This window comes from Rhodnius prolixus, unplaced genomic scaffold, assembly GCF_049639745.1.
Source record: "Rhodnius prolixus isolate KJV_2025 unplaced genomic scaffold, Rpr scaffold_12, whole genome shotgun sequence".
Lineage (NCBI taxonomy): Eukaryota > Metazoa > Arthropoda > Insecta > Hemiptera > Reduviidae > Rhodnius > Rhodnius prolixus.
Window position 1 is genome coordinate 3,162,784 of NW_027411635.1, and position 13,965 is coordinate 3,176,748.

Consider the following 13,965-nt stretch of genomic DNA (forward strand, 5'->3'; position numbering starts at 1 on the left):
ATTAACGATTTATTCATTACAAGGCTTAATTATTCTCTGGCATAAGTTTTAATCAATAAGTCTTTCAAGCCAAAGCAATTTATTTCACCATAATTTGCCGTATGAGGTTGATAATTTTTGACTATTCTTTGGGATTTCGAACCCATTGTTTTTGTTTCAGTAACTAGTGAGATTTGCCTGATTCATCATTTCCACTAACAGCATCTATTTTGCTAAAGTAGGACAAAAATCTAATCTTTGGGGTCTCCATTTTTTTTTTCTTGTTTAAATCTGTTGCTGATAAATGTTTTCTTAATCTTACAATTTTTATATTCACTTAGCCAACAAAGCCAATGTAAAAAAACATCATTATCTGGTAATCAATCCCTTAACTGCATAATTAATAATAACTACATATGCTAATTCGCGATACTATCGGCTAACTTCGCTTTCCAATTCTGTTTCATCACAACTGCTTGTAGCATTAAACTAACAATTTCTTCGCCTATTTTACTTATTTTCCTATACTTACATTCAATAAACTGAAAATCTTTAATTTTTTAGCAATGTTATATCTATTTGTGTGAAGTCTGTGTCTAATTTCTTGCATTATTTTGAAAATCCTCTTCTCAAATGCTTCGCAACTTTTGTTTCTTCTATTCCTGCCCTGAAACGATCACAAAGTTTAGAAAATAGTAAACACAGGGCATAATTTTAGAAATAAGTACAATTAAAAATGGAAGAAAAATACTTTAATATTTTCTGAAAAAAACTTTCTCATCTCCATTTATTAATTATAGAAAACGTACGTTGTAGTACGTTATTTATATCTTGTCCATTTTAATTGAAAATTTTTCCTTTTCCTGTCGTTCATTATTATTTAGTTCTTGTGCAACCACAGTAGTACTGGAAATGAGAATTACAGCGGGTATAAATAGTATGATTCCTCTTGAAAAAGCTGCAAAAGATCTTTTAAGCACTGAATTTAGCTTATTGTTAATCCCTTTAAAATGAGTTTTTGTCATAAATTTATCGTTTTATTTTGTAGATGACAACTACTGGGAAATGCAAGAAATGTGAAAATTTTAGTAGGCTAAAACGGGGTTTGGATTTGATGATGTCCAAAGAGAAGAGGCGCAAAACGCTAGGAAAAGATAAGTCCAGAGATGCTTCATTGGTTACAACTTCAAGTTTTTATTTATTATTATCAGTTAAGTTGCAAGATATGTGTTCATTTTGTAGTCATAAGCTGTGATTGCTGTCCCATTCAAAAAATACCCTACGATCAAAAACACTCCGTACTGAAGAACTAAAACTGCTATTCTAATTGTTTGTGGCAGGCGACAATACCATGTTCGGTGATGTTACATTTCTGGAAAAAATTGTTAGGCATTGTACCTAGACTTCAACCTAGTGCAGAAAAAGTTTGCAACTTCAGCAGCTATGCCAAATGAAGCACAATAGTTCTTTCGAGAGGGCAACTGAGATTTTTAAAATTACTGCTGCATCTACCAAGGAATACACCTGATTGTTTTGTACGGATTGAAACGGGAAGGATACATACTGGTTTTAAGATCTTTAAAAGAGTTTTAGGCTGGTGGTTAAGGCTGCTAGAAATGCCAGATTGTCGCCTTCCCAAACAGTGCTATTTAAGGTTGAAGGAATTGGATGGTAGTTGTAATATACCATATAATTGGGTGAGTTCACTGAGACATTGCCTCTCTTCTATCGGTGCTGAAGACCTGTGGGCTGGTCAGAGCGTAGCTGTGACTCGTGAAGAATTCCGTAGATTGTTGGACTCGTTCAGGAACAATTTGCTGTCTAAAGATATCGAGTCAGTCCTGAATAGTCGCTATAACCCGCGTTACAGACATTTAAGTGATTTAAATTTTGGAGAAGTTTACTTAACTTACAATATTCATATTGAAAAGTTGAGATTAATGGCTCAGCTTCGTTTAAGTTACAAAAAAGTCTGTAAAATATATTTCAATCAGAAAAAATTTGAATTTAATAGTAATAAATTATGTCAACTGTGTTCATTAAATGAACCTGATGACATAGCTCATGCCATCGCAAGGTGCCCTACCCTTTCATCTTTTAGAGATCCACTTGTTCAGAAATATTGTGGTGCTGTGGACAATTGTGATGACATATTTGTAAATTTTCTTTCTTTTACGGAGCCAGGTCATCTCAGTAAGTTGAATGATGTTTTTGTTTTCTGTCAAAATATTTTTAAATTAAGAAGTATTTTTTGTTAGTTTTCAAAGTTATTCAATCATTTTATTTATTTTTTACTATTCTTGCCTTTTATATTTATATTTTGGTTATTATTTTGTTTTTTACTAAGTTATCTTGAGTTTGTTTATTCTTTAAATAGGTAGATCCGAATTTTTTTTTTTGTTTGTTATTTATTAAGGGCAATGAAGTATTTCTTATTTGTATTTTCAATTTGTTTTGTTGGAACCACTGAGTATTTCTGTTTACCTTTTGCCTTATGAGGCTACTTGTTTATGTTTGAATTTCAATTTTATTATTTTTTCTTATTTTTATTAATTATGTATAACTATTATTTATGTATTTTTTGTATTTGTTGAGGTCTATCTCCAACTGTATACCCTATATGGGTTAAGCCAGTTGTAAAATTTAAATAAATAATAAATAAATAAATAGTTCTTTCGCAGACAGTGTCAAACGCTGTACCAAAAATAGAGAGGAAATTCATCCCTCCTGCCCCACCATGCTGGGCAGGATTGGTGAAAACGACTTATCGAAATGTTGCAACTGTTGCTAAAAAAAGTATTGGGGAAAGTCGGAAATTAAGTGCTTTTTTTATCATTTAAGTAGAAAATAAACTAAACAAAAAATGACTCTATAGAAATATGATTAGAACAAAACAAAAATCATCATTAATAAGGAAGTAAGAAAACAGTTATTTCATAAATGTAACAAGGGAAAATTGCCTCCTTGAAGTTCTGTTAAACATTCATGGGAAAAATAAAGAAAATTAAAAATAAAGTCACAATAATAATAATAATAATAATAATAATAATAATAATAATAATAACAATAATAAAATGAATGTATACATACATATTCATGAGCTAATAATTAAATTCTTGAATCAATTGGTATCTGTACAACCTGGCAGAGCGGGCATAATTAATAAGATTTAGAATAAATTCTGCCAAGATAGGACAAATAGCCAAAAAATGAAAAATGTCTTGAAGTATATCTATTTAATAGGCATATTTTTACATACACGAAGTTATGTAACCATAGTGATATCTAAACTTTTATTAAATAACCAAGAATTAATCGTTAAAAATCAATCTTATTAATCATAAGTTAATTGTTAGCAAGATGCAAAAACGTTGCCAGATTCACAACCAACCACTCAACCGTTATCAGAAAAGACCGATAAAAAAAAATGAAGTAAGTAACCTTAAAGATTAAGTAGTTTACATATTTGCCCCTTTCTCATACTTCAAAAATTACATTAAAGTCAACTAAAAACATTATGACCAGTGATGCAACTTCAATTTAATACTTTGTCCAATTAGCCAAGTCGATCCAGAACAAATAAACAGAATAATTGGCATTCAGCCATTTAAGTTAAACGCCTTTTTCAAGTGATATACAGATCAATGACTAAATGTTGGTCAAACTGGACTAAATGCTGAGCATAAAAATGATTGTTTAAAGATGCATGCATCACAAGGTCGTGAGTTTACTGTGTGAGTTCGCAGAGTCAGTCATTAAAGTTCTCTCGATATTCTCAGTTGAAGCTGGATAATTAAATGAAAAAAAAAACTTGAGAAACGTTCTTGTGAGAATGTTTTCTGTGGAAAAGGACAGACATTCTTATCTGTTCGAGCAGCCAGGCTGTACTGAAGTTACTTGCAGCTATCTAAAATCACCTCATCTCTTGTTCGGAAGTTCTGAGCACAGCTTTAGCACATAAAGTTACTTAATACTGTTGTTAACGGGTGATGATGTTGCTGACCAACTGCCCAGAATTGGGCAGCATTGCTATTCATTACTCCAGAACCTGTCATAAGCTTTTATATGTAAATAAGGGCACTGTAGGTTTCTCAACGAATGGCTGATTTAATTTTAGCACAAGACCCCTATCACCTAGCGCTTCTACAGTAACTTTTTATAAACTCTCCTATTACTAGCGTCCTGATTATAAGGCGCTTGATATTTTATTTTCGGTTTTTAACACATTTTTCATTTTTGTTTTAAGTAAAATAAAGAGCAAGTGCTAATTTTATTATTAGATTTGAAAAAAAAATCTTTATCCACAATTGAAATTTTTTTAAATCAATTTCTATTTACAGAGAACATTAACCGTACATAAGGATTCGATATAAATTTCAATAAATGTAGTACTCGTATTAAAAACATTAGCTTTCAAAAATCTCAGATTCCCGACTGCGGTAACGCCAACTCATTTTTTTTAAATTAAACTACCATGATCATATTTGTATTTATTTGGCAAAAATAAAATAGAAAAATAGAGCCTATTTTTTTCAGTTGTCGTTGACGGAGGCGACTAGCAAACGTACTTTACTATAAATTACTTTTATTGCCATTTAATAAAATCCAAGGCTTAGACCAGGAATCGAACCCACTACTACACAATACATATTAGCTTTGCAGGCCTCATTTCTAACCTCTCAGCTATCTTGGCGCCTTATTTTGCAAAGTAATAAATTCATGTTAAACCAGCCAGTGAAAAGATCTTTCTCAAGGGTCTGGCGACAATTATGGTTTGGTTTCGCTGTTTATCCATACATAGAGATAAAGTTCTCAACCAGGCGACCATACATTACTATCGTTTTATCGTCAACGCTATAAATACAACGCTGGGAGATAGCACTGGCCAGCGAATGTAGTTTCGTTTTTTTTATGTCGAATTGGTAGTTCCTGGAACCATCCCTTCCTGTAGAAGCCAGCAAATATACAAGTACTCGCTTTGATTAAGCGTTAGTGGAGGAACAGAGCATTAAGTAGGCTGAGGATAGATGAGCACATGTATGACTGCAGTTTGTTTTAAAGTACTAGGGCCGAACTTGGCCAATTTGGTGCTGGGTTTTATCGGGGTGCAGGATACGCTACGGGGACTCCCAAAGGACACCGCGACACACTTATCTGCATCATTCAAACAGAGATTCATATAGTTGCTTTTTGTCTATTTCTCACTAGACAGTCGGATTTAGGTTGCTTTAAGACCACAAAATTAGTGCACCTACTTTAAAAATAAAGTTTTCCCTGATGTGGTAAATTTGCGTAACGGATTCAAGGAAGGACGTAGATCTTTGAAAGCTCTTATTCAGGCTTTAATACTATTAATAGGAATACTGTCTTTACATTTATTCAGCCAACCATATACGAGTTGTGGCTATTAAATAACGAGACTATTGCTGTAAAACATTTTATTTTAAATTTACACATATTTAGTTACTATCACCTCCAATATACACCCCTCCCCTATCCCTACAACGCTCCATGCGAATTTACCATTGTTCGAAACAGTGCTGTAATTCTTTTTCTGTGAGCTCCTGCATGACGCGTGCCGCTTTTTATTTCACAGCTTCAACGGACTGAAATCGTGTTCCTTTTAATGTAGATTTGACTTTGGGGAACAGACAAAAGTCATATGGGGCCAGGTCAGGCGAATAAGGCGGATGGCCTAAAACTGGGATGTTGTTTACTTGACTAGAAACGTCTTGACAGACAATGCAGTGTGAGCCGGCGCGTTGTCTTGATGGAGAACCCATGATTTGTTCTTTCATCGTCTCCGACGTCTTCTCGGCCATCTTGGAAACGCTTGAACCACTCAAAAACTCGCGCAAGTGATTAACATTCATCGCCATAAACTTCTTTTATTAAAAGATAAGTTTCAGTAGCGGTTTTACCAAGCATCATGTGAAATTTCACAATTCGTTGCTCTACTACATGTGCAATCTCCCTAACTAACACCTCTTACACATACGACGGTTCCGGTCTGCAAACACGTGAGACGAATCGAAAGAGAAGGCTTTACGCTGCACAGCTGTCGGTCGTTAGGATTTGGCACCAGTGTTCCCTCTAAGATGTACGCATGTGCGCCCGCACATAAATTTTAAACATAGCGCATATGAAAAATATTTGCGCGCACAAAAATTTTTTGATTAAAACGAAACAAAGAAACCGATTGCAGGAACATATGGATATGCTGATGAGAGTAAAATCATATATGAATGACGGAAACAATGTAAATTGTCTTTTTTTATATTATATGCGATTTTTTAAATTGCCGCACAAAATTTGTTTATTTTAGAAAAAACTGCACACACCTAAAAAAGTGTGCACACAGGTCACAAAAAATTAGAGGGAACACTGTTTGGCACATGCATAATTCTTCTGTATAAGTCTCGCAATTTAATAGCCACACCTCGTAGGTCTCTTAGAATAGGAATTACGCTTTTGAGAAAAGCCTTACCATCCTCTCTCTAAAGCGTTTTTTTTCAGCAGGTTTTTTCACTTTCATATCCTTTGGTGTCTAATGCAAAGGTATAAATATCACAACATATTGCAGCACAATGAAACAGTATATAATATACCGCTTCCTCCTCCTGCGCAGTGGCTCTGAGTTGAAGAATCACACATGCCCTGTGGATAAATGTTTTTTGCGCCTACCGTCTTTTTTTAAAAGTATACAGCCAGATTGAGTCAACACGGACATTAAGCCTAGTCCGGGTCTTACAACTTCATATCGGCCCGTATAAAGAAAACAAATTAGTACTTCGTAACTCCCACACTTTAACTGAAATAATTAAAAATTTGTTTCCCAGACAAATGTCTTTTTTAGGGGAAGGAATTTTGGGTAATTGCTGCAATTAGTACTTCTAAAGTGCTCCTTCAGAACAATTTACTGTTCCATCGTCAATATTAAATCAAAGATAGCTTTTAAGACTCCACCGACGGTCTATGACCATGATGATTGTCTTGGTTATTTGTAAATAAGTTAAATTTTTAATATTCAAGGTATTAATTCAATAAAGACAATTACTACTACTACTAGTTTTTAAGGGCAATCTGGAATTGCAAGTGTAAGGGTAATAATTTAAGCATAGTGCTACTTTACTTAAGAGTTTGGGGTAGAATGAGCTTTGAAGAGTTGTAATTGTAAGAATTGCAGTAGGATAATTGCAGTGGAGCATAATTTGTAAATGATTTTTACTAATTTCTAATTTATATAATTTTTAGAATAATTTACCGATATGGAAACCGCGAAAAGCATCGTTTAAAAAGATGCGCACCTTGAGCGACTACCTGGGTCATATGTGTCGATGCAGTGACAGCAAACAGACTATTTGCAAGGTGGTTAACCTATTGGAGCAGCAAGACTATGTACAAAAACGACTAGGAACTGCTTCTTCTGTGAGGATACCCGAATATCAGGCTATCTCAAACAGCCAAGCACACAAAATAAGAGAGCGCCAAACCAAACAAACTTTAGTTCATAATTTACAGTAAGTGTTTTTTTGTAATTTTTTTTCCAGAAGGAATGATGGTGTAAATTATAAGAGAACATTTTTTAAAGTTTTGTTGTTCTTAATTAACCTCTTGGCAATGGGAGACGTAATGTTAGTGAATGCAAGATATTACTTGAAAAATCTGGTATAGGACATTGTAAAACATCGCATCCAAAACAGGAGAAAATAATTGTTTAAAATACTTGTGAATAAAAATAGGATTTCAAGTTAAATGAATATCGATGGAGCCATTTAAGCAGAGATTAATTCTGTAAAATCGCATTCGGTTTCGATCTGGCCCAATCAGATAATCATTCGTTCTGATCAATGACTCATTTCCTTCGAGGTTGGCATTCAGCAATTTAGGGGAAGTCACATCTACTGTTCTCTATCGGTTTACAATAGTTCTCTATAAAAATTAAATAGTTTGTCGGGAGATGGATAACTGCTATATAACATGGGTAAAACCGCTACTGAAACTTATCTTTTATTAAAAGAAGTTTATGGCGATGAATATTAATCACGTGCGCGAGTTTTTGAATGGTTCAAGTTGTTTCCAAGATGGCCGAGAAGACGTCGGAGATGATGACCACCCAGGTCGCCCTTCCACGTCCAAAACGGATGAAAATATCGATTATAATTAATCAACATTACTACCCTGAGGTACTTGCTTAACTCCATGAAAGAGTAAGGAAAAAACGACCCGATTTGTGGAAGAACAAGTCACGGGGAATATTGCCGGCTCTACCAACTTGGCAAGACTTTTCTAGCCAAGTACAACATCCCAGTCCATCCGCCATCCGCCCTTATTCGCCTGACCTGGCCTCATGTGACTTTTATCTGTTCCCCAAAGTCAAATCTGCATTAAAAGGAACACGATTTCAGTCCGTTGAAGCTGTGAAAGAAAAAGCGGCACGTGTCAAGCAGGAGCTCACAGAAAAATACTTCCAGCACTGTTTCGAACAATGGTAAATTCGCATGGAGCGTTGTAGGGATAGGGGAGGGGTGTATATTGAAGGTGATAATAACTAAATATGTATAAATTTAAAATAAAATGTTTTATAGCAATAGTCTCGTTATTTAATAGCCACACCTCGTATTACGAATAAAATAATAAATTAAACACGAACAACTGTTATTTCAGTATTGCAAATCAGTGGCAGACATACACTAATTACTGGCAGATGTGCAAAGAGCAGCCGTTTATGATCCCAACGGTTGATACGGTGATCAGAAAGTGGCTATGGTGGCTTTTCAAATGTGCATGGTCGCCCACAGTCTGGTCCGACGGCTTCATCATGCATGTCGTTAAAAAGGTAAGTCCATACAGTAGCTTAGACAAATAGTGATATAATAAGTAACTTGGCTAGTGAAAATGCAGAATAATTATCTCTTAAAATATGTATGACTAGCTAGAGTCAAATTGGGGATCCAAAAGATATCTTAAATCCAAAGCACTCACAATAACATTTTTTAGTTATCCAGAAATCCTGCACGTATTGGCTATAAAGCATTTTCTGGATCAGGAAATTATAAATTCGGTCATATATTAATTTTTGAATAGGAGAAGCAATGAGTTTGAGAGGAACCACAGTGGAAGCTGAGTTGTGGCGAGTTAACTAATGTAAGAAACAAGTTGAGCAAGATTTCCAAGAGAAGTAGAAATTCCATTCGTATAAGTCCTTGAAAGAACTTAAAACATTCTAGTTTTTGACCGTTACAACAGCGAATATAAGAATAGATACTTCTTACTTTAAAAAATTTGTAGACAATGAATCGCTAGGCTAACCACGCATAGAAAAAGGCAGGAATGGGTTTTTGAGAAGAAGGAGTGAGAATGGTAGTGAGAGATATGTATATTATTGATGTGGCATAGAAGAAGATTAGATTTGACCTCTCACAGGTTCACTCTGTATAAGGAACTGGATTATGGAGTACGTAGCGGGAGTCTCCTCACTGGCACTGCCATTGATATCAGTATCTCACGTTGGATTATGAAGCTTAGAGGTGAGCTACTTTCTATAAATTTTAGGCCCTATAATTCGGAAGGCAGTGATGAATGTTCCCTTTTGTAACTTGCGTTACAGAGAGGACACCATTCATTTTATATGTATATGTCCTGTTTTAAAAGAGTTTCGAATATCCGTCTTTGGTCTTGAGGTCCTTCCGAGAGAAACCTTCATAGACTTGTTAAATGGCAGAGGAAATGGCCCAGGCATGTTCTTTATACCAAGATGGCATGGAGGTTCAGGAGTAAAATGGTCGCTGAATTTAACTTCTAAATTGCTCGGCATATGTTATTAATATTTTATTTGGAATTAATTGTTTTTTATTTAACGGTCAAAATCAATTATTACTGATATTTTTCTTGCAGGTCAACTTATAATTTATTGTAATAATTATCATTAATTTATATATATATATGTATATCTTTTTATTGTTAATTACTTCATTAATTAAGTTTATTACATTATTACTTTGTAGGTTTTTTGTATAATATATTCTTATAATATCCGCGTGGTCGTTTATTTTTAATATTGTAGTTATGAATTTTCTGTTATTATCATATTACTTTTCTTTTAATTTAGCTCTGTAACTTTTAGAAGACTTCTTATTTTATTTCATTACTACATTATTATTACTTTATTTTTTTTATTTATTTATCTATATATTTATTTTATTTTATATTTTCAATAATAGTCAAATTCCGGCTGACGGTTTATTACCAATGCTGTATGTAGTTTATGTAATATGGTTAAATGTATCAATGTAAGGTCTGTAAATAAACTATTCTATATTGTAAGATTAGATATGAACGGCGGGACGGGACCCATGCCCCACGGCACCGCAGCCACCAAGAGGCCTATTGTGCCTTCCCCTTTAAGTCTAGTAGATGAAACCTCCCCTTCTAAGAAGGTTGAGGGCTTTCCCTACCAGTTCCTTCTGCGCTATAATCTGGCCTCAAGGTACCAAAGATATCGTAACGCAGTCTCTGGATTGCAAAGCAATCGAATAACAGGTTTATTCCTCTTCCTGGCACAATCAGCACAACGGTTCCGAGCTAATAAGCCCTATCTTGGGCAGGTGCTTTCTGAACCTGCCATGCCCTGTGAATAGGCCTGTAATCAGAGTCATCTGATTTCTGCTCAAGCCCAGAGACAGTTTGGTGTTCTTTGTTTGCACAACAAGGGCATGGACACTCTTGCTGTGTTTGACCACAGGAAGCATCACCCAGTACTTTTCATGTTCTCTCCAGATCCAATCTCTGAGAGCCTCACATAGAAGAAACAGCGTCACATTTCAATAAAATGTGAGCTCATAAAGTTCTGTATGACCTGGCCCTTGGTTTTAAAGTGGACGCAAATATCGAAACAATGCTGTTGAAAAAAAAAAAATGTTAGTTTGCTTTTATAAAATTTGTAGTGGTCGCTTTACCAAGACGAATGTTATAAAACGGTTCAGGACAACGGTTTGTCTGGGTTTTGATAACGCTTATTTGGTTTTAGTAATTTATTCGTTCTTACGCTCCTTATTAGTCGATAGTTCAGCGAAGTTACGCCGGATGAGTGAGGCGTGAACCGTTTCCAACTGACCTCTCTTCTTTACTGCTCTCTTCCAACCAAATCGGAAAATTATTTTTGCTACAATCTTAAAGGGCACTATAATATTTTATAGGCAGTGCCAATGGTTGGCAAGAGAAGGACTGATCCTTATGGAAGTGTGGTCAATCCTTTGCTGAGCTGGCGCGAAGGATTCAGAAAAATGATTGAAGAAGAACTTAAGCTGTACTTCACGTTAGAGAATTACAAGGAGGATCACTCGACCATCTTCCAGAAACATCCCACCTTCTTCGAGTCGCCTGACCCGGTGAGAGTTGAAAAAGGTTACATAGTGAGGTCAACAGACTCCATGAACTAGTAAGTTCAAAGTATTGTCTTTTAGTCGTTTAATGCTTGAACTAAATTAAGTGCAAAAATAAAGTAACACCTTGGTTATATGGGATATCGATGTAATGCACTTACTACGTTAAGATTTAATTTTGGTCACATGAAGGTGATGTCAGTGTAGTAGTACCATAAGTGCTAGTCTTGCTCTAAGATCGAAGTGATGTGATGGGTTTTATAGCGTATTTTTTTTTTCCTCTCTGTGCAGCGAAAGAGAGCATATATCAAGAGATCTCCTGCGCAAGAAACGAGCCGACATCAAGGATGAGTTACTGATGGTGTGCAAGTTCTGGGCCCGCCTGGCCTCCATTACTTCGGTCATGCTGCCTTACGATCCGAAGAACTATATTCTAGCCGAAGAAATGGGGTATTCTTTTTTCTTCTTTTTTTTTTTTTACTTCGCTAAATGCCAGTATCAGGACATACTGTGTATTTTTGCAAAATTTTCCAAAAAAAAAACTGTGTGATCACTAGCCTGTAAGTTTGAACATAACTCAAAAACAGAAAATTGCAATAACTTCAAAGATGTTTTCACTTGACAATAATGTTTTTGTCCAAATGACACTTAACTAATTCGATTTTTCACTTTTTTGCAACATTATCGATTTTTACTCAATTTTTGTTTGGAGGGGGGGAGCGGTATCTTCACTTTCTCTCTCTTAAGAGAGGTTTTTTATGGTAACAAGGGAAGGTATTATTAACTTTGAAGCGTTTAACTTAGTTAGGTACTGGAAAGACAGTCTATCACCGAATTTTGAGGAGGCCACTGTAAGGAAATGTCCTGGTCTCGAATTAGGCTCCTCTGCGTCCACTCACTATTGTTTTTAAGGGGCACAATCTGTAACTTCGATAGAAGGGAATAGCCTCTTATTCAATGCTAAGCATACCTATGAGTAACCCTGTAAAATACGAGTAATAGTTACATTGGCTTAACGCTTAACTCTGGAAGAACGATATTTCTTAAAATTAGTTATTCTAGTACGGTTAACAGATGAAATGAGAGTTTAAAGAAATGGGCCGTTGGAGTAAACTGCTTGTTCGGGTATCTGAACCTTTTTCTCAGAGTATTGTTGAAATCTTCTGCAGCAACCAATGGAAGTACTTCAACCCATCGAATCACATCTCAGTTAGGATACCAACAACTTGGATTCCTTTGATCCTACAACTTTTCCATACTAAATATAGCCTGCAATTTCCCGACTACTAGCTTTATCTAAGATCATCAGTTCTACTGTTTAATCATCTAGACATTTTACCATCTTAAGTGCACAATATCGACTTAATAAACACTGTCGCAATGCTGTCCCTCTCGTTGAGATTTTTTGCGCTGACTTTTGGTTCGGACAAGATACCTACTGTTTGCTGTGCATGCTGATGCAACATTAGGAAGCCTGGATTCTTGGAGAATCTAATTGGGGTCAGCTCAGCCCACTCCACGATTTAAATCGGCCCATAAACAGAAATATAGATTTGTTAGGTTTTGTCCTAATTACTTCAATCGAGAAACAGGCATATCCTCTCTATTCATCTTTAATTTTGGAGTAATGAGACTTGTACACGTTCCCCTTACAATGATAAGTGTCTCAAATAGTGTTTCTGTGTCTTTCAGGGATAACTTGCAATTCAAGGTATAGCTGGAATTAGCTTAGGCAATCAAGTTTAAATTGTTGACCTTGTTTGTTCGGATTGCTTATGATTAAGATGGTACAAGTCAGATTCTGGACATTGTTACTTGGTTTAAGTTTTTTATGGGGGAGAAAAACTAAATGGAAACCAGTGGTACTTCAGATAGCCAAGGGCTAGACCCCTAAAACAGAGAATTTTGCTTTTAAATTCTCTGATTTTTTTTTTCAGGGATGAATATCTGTATCATGATGAGAAATCATTTAAGGATAAAGCCATCAAAGATGTTCAACAGTTTGACCAGGACTTTTTGCAACCATGGTATAAAGCGATAGTAGAGGTAATCAAGGCAGATGAACTGTTCAGCGATGTACCAGCACATAAACTGTCCGATGCTTACAATTTGATTAAGGAATTCATTAGAGGCACTGTAAGTAATTATGATTTATTTTATTTTCGATTTATATTCTTGACAATTCTTGTTAAGTAATTAAATCTTTTACAATTTTATAAGAAAATAAAACTCAAAAATCAAAAGGTTTCATCGCAGAAAATTATTAAGATAAGTAAAAACTTTTTCTAGAATAAAATCAATTTCTGTTCTTAACGGAAGCTAAACCTATAACAAACATTTTTATTACTTTGTAATTAAGGAATGTCCGAAGAAAAATGGAAACACTCCCTCCAGTTCCAACTCAGTGAGGGGTTGATTCTAATATTAAATTCAAACGGCTCTTTTAAAAGGTTTAACACTGCATTGCCAATGCTCGAACTTAGTCAGTTATTGCCAGTGTGGAGTCATATTGACTCCATAATTTGTTTTTGTCTTTTTTTTCTATTATTTCAATTTTAATAATAAAATTTGCATTGAAGGATGATAAAAAATAGTCCACAAA

The 13,965-nt window shown here is 35.0% G+C and overlaps 1 protein-coding gene across 2 annotated transcripts in view; it reads left to right on the forward strand.

Annotated features, from left to right (window-relative positions):
• The first annotated feature begins 7,220 nt into the window (after positions 1–7,220).
• Positions 7,221–13,965, forward strand: part of Dhc62B (Dynein heavy chain at 62B) — a 112,776-nt gene continuing 106,031 nt past the window's right edge. For both annotated transcript variants that reach the window (XM_074142796.1, XM_074142797.1), the window contains exons 1-5: positions 7,221–7,499; positions 8,647–8,818; positions 11,178–11,419; positions 11,655–11,813; positions 13,301–13,499. In XM_074142796.1, coding sequence (XP_073998897.1) covers positions 7,279–7,499; positions 8,647–8,818; positions 11,178–11,419; positions 11,655–11,813; positions 13,301–13,499 — 993 coding nt within the window. In that variant the 5' untranslated portion in view covers positions 7,221–7,278. The remainder of the gene's footprint in view (positions 7,500–8,646; positions 8,819–11,177; positions 11,420–11,654; positions 11,814–13,300; positions 13,500–13,965) is intronic.